Source organism: Corvus kubaryi, unplaced genomic scaffold (assembly GCF_017639235.1).
Source record: "Corvus kubaryi isolate FWS band 111438036 unplaced genomic scaffold, C.kubaryi_AGA036_p1.0 37142, whole genome shotgun sequence".
NCBI classification, from domain to species: domain Eukaryota; kingdom Metazoa; phylum Chordata; class Aves; order Passeriformes; family Corvidae; genus Corvus; species Corvus kubaryi.
The window spans coordinates 561314-573774 of record NW_024581036.1 but is presented as its reverse complement, the minus strand read 5'-3'; the positions used below and the strand labels follow the sequence as shown (position 1 = coordinate 573774).

Genomic DNA, 12461 nt, shown 5'->3' with positions numbered 1-12461 from the left:
GGAGACTTTATAAATTGTCAACCAATGATTACAACAAAAAGTTCTCTGCAATAAATTAATTCATTTTTTATATTAAAATAGCATATGTCATTTATTAAACACTACTAGGAATAAGCCAATATGGCACATTGAGACTAAAGCCCAGTGGTTCGTGTGCTCAGGATTACTTGCTTTCCTTTGTCATTATTAGTACAATACAGAGTCCATTGGCTTTGTGTAACAAAATAGCAGCAGCTCATCAATGCTTTATTTATTCCTTTGAAATGCTCATTTTATGTAGCTTGCATCGTCTAGTCTACTGAAGATTGGCCAGGAGACAGACAAAACTACTACAAGAAACCGAGAATCTGTTTACCTACTACTAGACATGGTGAGCATTTGTGTGTTTTATTTGTGCTACTGACTTAAGGAATAGGCTCCACACTGCATCGTTCAGCCAAGGATTTTTGGGTCTCACCTTGAGTGTTGTAGCTCACAAACCGGTGGAAATAATTTTTTATTTTGTTCTTCCTGGCATTCTAATGTCAGTATTTTTTTTCATTCCCCCAGCATGCACACATTTTTGCCATCATCTTTTTATTGCTTAGAACATTGTATCACGCTTTCAGATAATTTTCATTGTTCACTTGGTACATACAATATTGAAACGAAATGTCGCATTTAAGAAGCAGTGTTCGGAGTGTGTAGGAGAAAATCCTCTCTGCTCAGAGGATTTCCTCTCAGTATTCAGTATCTTTTGGAAGATGACTATTTATATAGGAAAGCGAAATACTTGCTTTGAGAAGCAGTGTGTTTAAATGTAGGGGAGAAATACTACTATAAACTTGGTGCAATTTATTTTTGCTGTGAAGTATGTGAGTGGTGGTGTGATGCAGGCCGGAAGGATCTACGTGAAATAGATTATCAGTAGCATGCAGTAGAAGATGCTCTGCAAAACCTTGTGTTTCTGGTATTTTTCAGATTGTGCAGGAGTCTCCATTCCTGACAATGGATCTCTTGGAGTCTTGTTTTCCTTACGTCTTGCTGAGAAATGCATACCATGCTGTCTACAAACAAAGTGTTACATCTTCTGCCTAAGTATCTGCTTACTGGAGATAAGACATAGCACGCATCTGTGTGGCCTCAGTTTAATCCGTAAACTGTGGAGCTATTTTACTTTATGGCCTGACAAACAGTTTTGTGAATTATAAACTTTTTCCATAAAGTTGTATTCCTAAACAGTGGTTTCTTAATATGGTTGTACTACAATATAAGCTTGGTTGATTTTAGGTTGCACATTCATCATTCATTGAAAAATTTTTTTCTTGTTCCTTTCTTTTTTTTTTTAACTTCAGAGCATCAGTTGTGTTTTAAAAATACTACTTCTGCTATATGTTTTTTGATATTGATCATGCAAAACAAAAATTGCTTGTTTATTTCCCAGAAGAAAAATGTATGTAGTGATTATTTTAGATAGAGTAGTTTTCATCTGTGTGTAAATTATTTCATATAGGGAGAGTTATAAACTTGTACCTATTCTTATTGAAAACAAATATTGGATGTGCATTTCTGTGAAGTAATTGCAGCATTTCTAGTTTTATTTTGAAGCATTCACTGATCTACATACTATGACACTATCTAACATTAAAAATGTTGTAGGACTGCTTATCCTACAGACAGCAATCCTCTCCCAATACTCTTAAACAACTGCAAGTGGTGGTGTTTGTATAAAGCATAGTGGAAATTTTTTTAAACTAACTTCTGTGGTGCCCTGTTGGCATTAACACTACCATTGTACCCTGCTGTATAATAAACATTCTTACACATTTATCACATGTTGATAAAATGTTAGCCCTTAACCACTTTTTATATGTTTTAAATTTTTGAAATTCAAGTGTACCTCCCATAACATACAATAAACACTAGACTGTATTATCTGTAGGTGAATTATTTTTAATATAAATGTTATCCTAGTATTTTAAGGTTTAACTGTGCTGTTGTGCATTGATTTAAATCTCACAGTTCATTAAATATCAATCCTTAGAGCTTTTATGTGAAGACTTCTTTTAATCCTTCAACTTTTGGCTTTTGCAATAGTGAATCTTGTAAAAAGTTGGAAGAAGGAATTAAAAACAATGTTAAAAGTGTCAGTTTAGTGCCATTATCCTTTAAATCTTATTTTTTCATAATAAAGCAAGAAAAGCATTTATATAGCATGTAGTGATCCCAGTTGTACCCATAGAAATAAGTGTATTGTTAAAGTATGAAACTTGAAATAATCCTAGAACAGGCGAATGTTGCTAAAACCATAACATCAGGCATGACGGAGAAAGATGTATAATAGTCCCTCTTTTATCAGTCATGCAAATTGGCCTTGCAGGATAGCATGGGCTCATTTAGCCTGAAAGCTGACCAGATGGTTGTGCCCTGTAATCCTCGATGTATAAAAGCTGTGTGTTCCTCAACAGGCTCTGGACATTGTATAGAGCCCCTGTTCTTGGTGCAACTTCTGTGCATGCTGGTAACTTTTTCTATTATGAAAGAGCTGTTGTGTGCTCAGTTACAATAGCTTCCTCTGTCCAGAGGAAAAAAGTATTGGAATAAAATTGTCCTAAGGAAGTAAGACAGTACATCTATATTTTTCCTAATTGTGCAATTTATGTTATAACTGTGGGAGTGTTTTTAAATTGATAAGTTAGTACCATACTGAAGAAGTTTGTTCATAAAGTAATTAGGTTGAATGCAAGACATAAGAGTTCTACTCTGTAATATTTATTATCTAATACATTCAAATGTTCTGATTTCAGTTAAGATTTTGATTATGATGTAGCCTTTTGTGGGAAAACAATGCCTATTTTCAGGATGGATTCTTGAAAAACTCCAGTTTAAGAAATAACCTATTTTGTGTCTTTAATCTTTTTAAATACAAAACAATTGTATGTGTCCATTTGTCTCAGATCCTAGATTTCCACTGTCTGTGGTGTTAGTGAACCAAACCTAGAAAATAGGTAATCACTGACAAATAGGTAATGAGTGCAGTATCTCTGCAAGAAGCTGGTTCTGACACAGTTGGATTAGATTTAGACATGAACCTTTTAGACTTGGTAGTTTCTGTGGGAGCCCTTACATGTGGTGTCTGGCACACAAATCCCTGAGGTGATACCTTTTTAACTACACTACTGCTTTTTAACTACTTCCTGCAAGAACTTGGGCAAGCTCAGAACAAACCACAGAAGGGGAAAGTTGGAGAAGAATCATGTGGACTCATCATCCATGTGTTGATTGGGTTTGGGCAAGGCTGGAAGGGTTTCTTTGCTGTCTTGCTGCATTTCTGTTGTTCCTGGTTTCAGCTGAGCTACCACAGAACTATTTAGGGTTCAGCCTGCTCATGGAAGGCAGAGCACATCAGGCCTAGTCCTCGAGGCAACCTGTGTCCATGCACTACACAAACTATCAAAAGCCTGGTGAACCAAGTTTGTTGGGAAGGAACATAGAGAAAGAATTTTTCCTCTGGAGCCTGCAACACTTTGTCACAACTTAGTAAGTTCGGCTCTGGCTACTGTATATCAAGACATCTCAGGTGGCCTTTTGTGCATTTCCAGATGTGTTTGTAATTCCTGGAGCACGAAGCGCAGATGGCTGGGCTGAGCTGGCCCCATATGGAGCCAGTTTGGATCAAATGTCTAGTTCACAGGGGAGGGTTTTGCCTCATCTGAGAAACAGTGCAGAAGAAGAATGTCCATCCCGTTGCTGCCCAGAGAACTATTTTTATAGTTTAAAAGACCTGTGTGCCAGGACAAAAGATTACCATTGAAAGCAAGGGCTACTCCTAAACCTTTTTTTGCTGTAGCAATTTGTTTTCTATATAGGAAAAGGAATTGGTAACACTTGGACTGTGCCACTTTTGTTGCACTGGAGAAAGGCATTCTCCCCAGCAAATGTTGGAACGAGGCCAATGATTTGAGGAAAGATACAAGTCTTCTTCAGCAGGTCGTCATGGGCTTTCACTGACTTCAGAGCTTATTCATTCCAGATTCAAGAATTTCGGACCATAAGTAAATATGCTTGGCCTCTAAACTGTATTTTTTCCAAAAGCTTCCCTTGTCCTGGGATTCAGCATTGTGACTCATACTAAAAGTGAACCCTCAGTTACGTACTAGTAACTTATAAATTCTTAAAGTTCGGGTATGTCTGAACTAATGCTGTAATTTTTTTTTTTTTTTTTTGTGAATGACTCCTTCAAGCTGAATGAAACTCACAGCTAGGGGTTTACGTGTAGCAAGTCATCCTGTTCAATCAGTGAAAGAGATTTTTTAGACATAGACTTCAAATTGGTCTCACATCCAAATTCAAGCATCCTTTAAAACCATAGTGCATTTTGGATTCAGCAGAAGTAATTTATTGCAGTTGTATTCACTACTAAATGGGGCTGATAAATTAAGGACTGGAAGAATGCAGGGAATTGCTTCCATTTCAGTCCTTGTGGTTAGCCCTGAAACATGGACACAGCTGGCTGTCCAGAGCAAGGTAATTGAAGTGAAAGCTACACACATAAATGATTTGGTTTCATGGACAAGAATGGTTTTCAGTGTTGTCAAATAACCAATTTTCAAAAATACTGGATTTGTACCTGTATTCTTCTGTAAGTACAATTTTAAAATTATTTTAATGGTAAAGCTAAATCTTCCCTTGAAGTGACAAAACATTTTTACTTTAATTGACCACTCCTTGTATGCTTTTGCTATTTGTCATGTTACAAAGTCTGTAAATATTTGTACTAACTCATAACAAAATCAAAATGTCCCCCTGACCAGTGTCCAAAACCGTATTCATTTGCTATTAGTCATGCTTTTTCTAGCACTTCTGGGTCAAAATGACCTGTTCACTGGATATAGTGTCAATGTGTCTTACACAATTCAGGAAGAGAAATTGTGAGTATTAAATTCAGAATGAAAAGCCTCTATTGAGCTTTGCATGAAGTAAGGGTATTTTGAGTAATTTCTCGTGTAGACTTTAAGGTTGTTGCCCTGCTCATGATCTTAGTAATCTTATGAAGTGTCTTCTCACAAAAAGTGAAGGTAAGCAATAAAAATTACACTGACACCTGTGTGAAGAGAGATGCAAGCTGCAAAGCTATTAGAGCTGTTTTAAACCCCAGTGCTCATGAATCCAGTTCATTTTTCACTAACCACATGCTTTGCTATCTTGTCAGTACTCACTCATGTGGCAACCAGGATATGGGAAAGACCATATCACAGGTTACGTGCAAACTCTTCTTGCTCTCTCTGCCCTTGTCATTAGCTTTTGAATCTGGCTGGATTTGAGGGAATCTCGATGGGCAGCCAGTGCAGAGAATGGAAGTCTTGTGTTTGGCAAAAGCAGTATTACTTCTTAATACAAATTCAACTATCATTTTAACAATAGCAAGGACACAATCTCAGCAACAGTGAAACCATTCCTTGCATAGTCACACAAAGGAAAGAGAAGTATCACAACAAATGCATTGTAAACTAAGATTATGCTAATTATGGTTATACAGAAGAGGCCTGAAAAGAAAAGGAAGGTAAGACGGGAAAGTGCTTATCACATAGCCATCAGAGAAGTTGGAAAAGACATTGCTCAGTGTCTCTGATTTCATTTTGTGACTCTGAAGTCATTTGACATTTTGTGGATCAAATCTATATTGTATCTCACAGACTTCAGAATTGCACTTAAAAATTTCAGCTGCTGTATCCTCTTTATTCCATACTGCACATGAAGCAAACTTATCCAGCCTTAGGACTGTTTGTAAATAAAGGATCCTTTAAAGTGTAAAACTTTGAGGCATCTTACCATGAACTTGTGTTTGCTAAGACCGAGTCAGCAGAACTGGATAGGACCATCTCTCTCATGCCTGCTTGTTATGAAACACTAAAGGTGTTTGGATTTAGTTCCATGTATGTCTAAACTGGAAGATGTCAGGAATGATGTTGAGTGTTACAGTGAGATCAGGTAAGTGAAAGAGTTCATCTCAGCCATTTCTTATTTTAGATAACAAATCACTTCAAAGGGCCAAGAAAATGAGCTGACCCTATGGCGCTTGCTTTAGAGGTAACTTTATTAGGGGAACAATTGCACCACTGTTTCCATAACAATTTTTGTTCGAGTGCTAAGAAAACACATGAACTTTCTTCTAGTAAAAACTCAAAAACTAGCAACAAGGAAGTTACAATAAATTTTAATTTTATCATATAATACTAACTGTTTTCTGGCTAATCCATGGTTTCGCAGGCACTGGTTGAAGGTGGTCACAGTCTTTTGCTAAGGGGTGTTGGGATCAGAGTTCATTTGTTTCAAATCTCTCTCCAAATGGTAGAAGTGAACATTGTGTTGTGGATTTTGTTGGCCGAGATGACACTTAGCACAGTTGCCATAGGTATCACATGCCTCTCGAGGAGGGTGCTGGAGCATTTAAAACCAACATCACATCAGAACTTCTCAAAATCCCAGTTACTAGCAGAAGATGCAAGCAGCAAAAGAGTAATTGCATATCAATATTGTAATTTTGCAGGTAGGAGATGGAGACAAAGAACTGCAATTTAAGGACACAGCCTATGGCATAACACTGAGGTGCCTGGGTCCCAGCTTCTAGATGTACATGCTATTAAGGTCTCAGCGACCTTAGTGTGCAGAGGAGAGGGAAATTAAAAGCAGTGATGACATCTGAGGGCCATTTTAAAATTATCCTGCTTGAACCAAGTGGGATGGAGCTGTGAGGGTAGTTTGCAGAAGTATTGGAGCTGAGATGCAAAGCAGATAAAAGCCCTGCTGCCTTCTTCCTAAGGAAAGCTCTCAATTAAAATGTCCCATGGTACTGGAAAATGGCCTTTTCTAAGCTCACATTCTAATTATTCCAGCTTGGTGACTGACAGCCCTGCAAACAGAGGATGGGCTCATTGGGTATTTCATTAGTCCTTAGTGAGCAGGTGAAATACACAAGCTTTTCTAAGTCACAAAACGTTGATCAAGTTTATTCCTGACCAGTTAAACTGGTAAATATTTGTGTGTATCCATATGAGCTACGTTGCTAAGACAGGATTTGTGTTTCCAATTTTAGTAAGCCTGTGGAGCCCTTCAGGGAGGGGGAAAAAGCAGCGTTGTTGTAAGAACAGTCTATAAAGGTGGGGACAAAAAAATCTAAACAACACACCCTACCCTGAGAAAAGCTTGTTGGAAGGTTAGTTTTATACTAAGGGAGGGACAGCAGAATGGCCACACTTAAAACCTATAAATAATTCATAGAAAAATGCCACTAGCTTTTCCCCTTGGTATTAGTTGAGCTATGGAAGTTTGTTGAGTTGAGAACTAAAGCAACTTTAAAACATTTAGTTCTCAACACTGTCACCCTATTATTTACTTTTTTAAAAAAATTCTTAATATCATCAGGATATAATTGGAGAAAAGTAAGCATAGTAATAATTTGCCGGCTTTGATTTTTATTCTACCACAACTAAAGTGTGTGTGGGATAAAGAACTGGAAGTCCCAGAGTTCCCAAAATATCCCTCAACTCACTGTTTTGGATGGGGTAGGGCTTCAGTATAGCCTGGTGCATACTTTGAAGGGACTGTAAATCATTAGACATGGTGAATGCTGTGGACTGCTGCAAAAGGCTAAAAGATCTGGTGGGCAAGGAAAGGCTTCTGCAGAAAAATAAGATTTTCTAGAGACTGGGCACTTATTTTAGACTAGGCTGTAGATTATGTTAATGTATAATGGCTTCACACTGAAATATTGTGACCAGCAGCTCTTCCTTAATTTTGGGGTATCTTTGTATTTTCTACCTTCATTGTTATCTCTCACAGAAGTAAAAATAAAGTGGCAAAACATGGAACACCCCGACAAAGTCACAGCAGCAGCTGCAGCCTCAGCAACTCTCCCCAGTTTTAAAGCTTTTCAGTAAATCAGAGATGGGATGAGAGAAACTCAGTTGTGAAGTTAAAAATAATCACTCAGGAGCTACGCATATGAAAAGCACTACCAGCTGTGCAAAGGTCTGACAGAGCATGGGGCAATTGAGGCATACAGGTAAGGCAACTGGGAACCTTAATCTGGGAGAATTAAAAACTTCTCTGTGTTTGGGTTAGCTTTTTAACATGAAATTTTTTTTACAGGGCTAGATTTCATAGTTTTCAGCATGCTGGAGCATCTGCTGTTTGTATGGCTCTGCAAGCATGTTAAAAGCTCTCAGGACAGGTGATGCTTCTTCTCCCAAATTTGCTGAGGTTGCCCTTTGTGATCCCGCTGGTACTGGCTAAAAACATGAGTAAAAATACACAGAAACTGGGCTGGCCTCTATTTATAGGTATTACTTAATCCTTGGTGCATCAAACCCAATCAGCTCCCACTGAAATGAGCGGTGAGTCTGAGTTTCAGCACCTGGTGATATTAGGCTGGTACTGCAAAACACAGCTGTTTGTGTGGGGCTTATTTTCAGGCATGGGTGTGATTTGGTACTTAATACTGCTGAGCACTGCTAATAAATCTGGGTAAGCAGCAGCAGAGGCAGGCTCAGGCTGTGCAACCAGAGAGACTGTAAATCTGAAATAGTAAATTTATGGTTTAATGAAATTAAATTCTGAGTGGTTATGGCCTTTAAGCTAGGCCTCTCAAGTTACTTCTGCAGGGGCCAGGCTAGAAATGCTGTGTAATGTGTAGAGTATTATAGAGCTCTGCGGGTTTGGGTTTTTTTGTCTTAAACGCTCCATCTGGAAGCAATTATAACTTGGAGAGAGTTCAGTGGATGCAATTGTTTCTCTGTCGTGGTCCACAGTGGGAGAGAAGGATGTATTTTTCATTATCTGCGTGGTCATTGTAATTGACCCAGTTGCTATTGGGTATAGCAATTTGCCACATTAGAGTAACAAATTTAATGCATATTGAAATCGAATGTCTGCACATAATGCTACCACAGAGGCTGTCTCACAGTCATAAACACTTGAGCAGGAGTTTAAACCAAAAAAAAAGAAAAAAACTGTATGCTGGGAAGCAAAGCAGCCAAGCATCCTCCTTTGTGTCCCCTCCCAAGCAGCAGCAGGACAACCAGTGGAGCAACAACTGCCTTCAAGACACTAATTACATGTCAATCAGTACTGTTAAGTGACTGTAGATTGTTGTTCATCTTTGCTCTGGGGAATTGTTATATTAATACAGACTGATGAGGAACAGTGGAATTGAGTGAAAATGGAGTTACTTTGCTCTGAAACACATGCAAATGCTTTCCCAGTTTGAAGTCCCGGGGTTCAGGTACTGACCAACTAACTGTGCTTTTATTGCCTCTGAATTTAAGATGTGCTCTCCCAAAGAAATAATGGCAGTTGCATCCCTTGCTGTAAGTGACTGCACTCTTGATGTGTGCTAAACCAAGTGGTCAGGAAAGCTGTTGACATTGTAATTCAGCTACACAAGGAACAGGAGCATTTCTGTTCCACCAGAATTTCTTGGCTCACACCTGCACAATATTTTACAATGAAAATGATCTGGGAGGATTTGGGGGAAGGTTGCTAAGACACATCAGGAGGTCCAGCTTTCTGTCTTCTGCTGTAAGTCCCTTCAGCATGGCTGAGTGCTTTGAGAAGGACATACAACTCACAATAAATCTGGCAGTGTTTTCCCACAGAAACACTAATCCAAGTTCCAATGGCCAGGTGGAAAATCAGCACTGCAGGTAGCAAATTTCAGTATTCAGAAGCTGTAAACTCTGACATGGCCACAAAAATCTGGGAAAAGTCCTAAGCAGCAAACAAAATCACCCTGCAAAATAAGACTGCTATGGGAGAGTTATGTGCATATGTGTCTCTGTGGATAAATTGAAAGCCTGTAATACAGAATTGGCATAATTCTGTCTTTGAAATGCATGTCAGTTAGGCTTCTTGGTGTTTAAAGATAAAGCAGCATATTTTCCTAGTCATACTACTAATTTTACCCATAACATGGATGCAAAACACTGGGCAAATAGAGGGGTTTTGCTGCAAATTCAGGAACACTGGCAATTTGAGTAAATATTACTAGGAAAAAAATCTAGAAGGCATGCAGACCCCAAGAGCAAGGGATAGTTAATAATGAGCTGTCTAATAAAAACAGCCCCAAATATTGCAGTCTGAAAGACTGCATTAAAAGAACCTTTTCTTCTTTGCTACTTCCACACCATCCATGGAGAAGCCTAAAAGATTATTAAAATAAGTTAATATTCCCCTGTGTCTTATCTACCTGAGGGAGCTGTAACAAGATCCTGGCTGAAACAGGAAATATACAATAAATCCCATTTTTATGACTCTGTAAGTCAATGATTTTATAGTTTTAGTAACAGGCATGTAAGAAGTATTTTAGGGTTTGGTTTTCAGTGAGTTTCTTGGCTGTTTTTGGTTTGTGGTTTTGTGGTTGTTTTTCTAAGGCAGTGTATATAAGCAAATTAAATCACGTGTAATCCTGAGATTGCCAAAGAAAGAGAACAGGAGAACAAAAACCTGTTCTAAAGAAGTGTTTTTCTCAGCTAGTTTTATTCTTGGGAACATTCTGAATAGATACGGTCACCTTTTTTCAGTTGGAATGGGCAGGACCAGACCATAAAGAACAGTCCTGGTTTATAAACAGCAGTCCATGGGGTCCTTGGGCAGCCTAAACCAGTGGGATGATGGGAAGCTCCCCAAGCACAGAGTGAGCTTGCATCTTCTCTGAACACTACCACAGGTCACTGTTCTGAAGGGTCTGGCAGAACATACAAACTGAAAGTGGAGAGATGACTTATTATAATGTCACGTAGAGCTTACAGCCTAATGCAGGCTGTTCACTCCAGTGCTAATGAGGTTTATGGTATCTAAAATACAAATGTGCCTGCACACAGGCCCCTGCATCTTCAGGGCAGTTGTTAGACGAGGAAAAATAACACCCTTGTTCTGCATCTTTTCCTGATCTCAGATTTTCCCTTTCTGAAATTCATAGAATCATAGAATGGCTTGGGTTGGAAGGGACCTTAAATATCATCTCATTTCACCCCCCCTGCCGTGGGCAGAGACACCTTCCACTAGACCAGGTTGCTCCAAGCCCTGTGCAACCTGGCCTTGGACACTTCCAGGGATAGGGCAGCCACAGCTTCTCTGGGCAACCTGTGCCAGGACCTCATCCCCTCACAGCCAAGAATTTCTTCCAATATCTAAACCTGCTCTCTTTCAGTTTGAAGCCATTCCCTCTTGTCCTGTCAGTAGTAGTTTGTTTTAGACACATACTCATGTCTCAACCACTTGCAGACTATGGAATTAAATGCATCCACAGTATATACTTAGTTCCTCTTCTCTTAGAAATGTAAATACAGATTTGTTGATCTGCTGAACTCTGCCCCAAGCCAGAATAGGTGGGACCTGTTTTGATCTGGTCTTTCATCCTCCCTATACCTCCCCTGGCCTATAAGCACCCCCTGCTTATAGAGGTAAGATGCTGGGGTGTGTATATGGGGATGTTTCTTATCTCTAAAGGGAGACTATAACACTTCAGGATAGAACTGATGCTAACAAATACACTTGGGACTGCCTTGACTGCAATGTGTTCATCTTGACCAAACCCATATGTGTTTCTTACTGTTGCAAAGAAGGCTTCAGATTCCAGTTTTATTTTTTAATGAGGTCATATTTCTATATTTCTATTCAGTAACGTAGTTGTTCCAGCCTAAATTTTAAATACATGTATTTTTTTATTTTAAGCCATGAAGTTTTCCTAATGGACAGTTCTAACAATGGAGCTGGACATCCAAGCATCTCAGAAAACCAGCTCTTGCTTCTTAAGCCTGTTGCTGTTTATCTGCCTCCTGCAAGAGAAGAACAAAGGGGGGCAGGCAGTGGGGGGTAGGGGGGAAGAATAGATACTATGTAAAGGAAAAACAACACAGAAATAAATTAATGCCAGGCATCTGGAAGCCGTTCCTTACTTAGTTTCCTTTTGGGGAAGGGTGCAACAACAAAGTCCACAATCCCTTTTCATCTTCTCTGCAGCCCTCCTCATTTTGCTCTGTTTCTGTATCCCCAAATAATGTTGGTTGGCCATGCCCAGAGCTGTGAGGGTTATCCTGCCACCTCCTGCTGAAGTCCATCCTCATGGCACTCCAAGGCAACTAACTTGGTTTTTTTAAATGGCATTATGGATGAGTAAGTTGGACGCACTGTTGTGGGTTACAGTAGTTCTTGTGGGGATTAATACTACTACTACTAATAATAATAATAAACAACCCCTTTTTTCTGTAATTTTTGTATGAGCTACTCTAGAGGCAAATCCCTGCCTTAGGCCTCAACCCCACTGAGTCCTTGTTTATTCTAGGAAATGACTTTGTGTGATACTATGGGCTGTATTATTACTCTTTAAATTTATAGGCCTGTACCAACCCCCCAAAGTCTACCACAAAATTCACAGGCATGCAGTGCTGATCTCAGTCTGCTGCCTGGGCATACTTTGGTTA

At 39.1% G+C, this 12461-nt stretch overlaps 1 protein-coding gene across 5 annotated transcripts in view; it reads left to right on the top strand.

The window, feature by feature from the left end:
- Nucleotides 1-2129, top strand: part of NCKAP1 (NCK associated protein 1) — a 61668-nt gene extending 59539 nt beyond the window's left edge. For all 5 annotated transcript variants that reach the window (XM_042021446.1, XM_042021444.1, XM_042021443.1 and 2 more), the window contains 2 exons: nt 281-370; nt 961-2129. In XM_042021446.1, the coding sequence (XP_041877380.1) occupies nt 281-370; nt 961-1077 (207 nt within the window). In that variant the 3' untranslated portion in view covers nt 1078-2129. The remainder of the gene's footprint in view (nt 1-280; nt 371-960) is intronic.
- The last annotated feature ends 10332 nt before the right edge of the window (nt 2130-12461 follow it).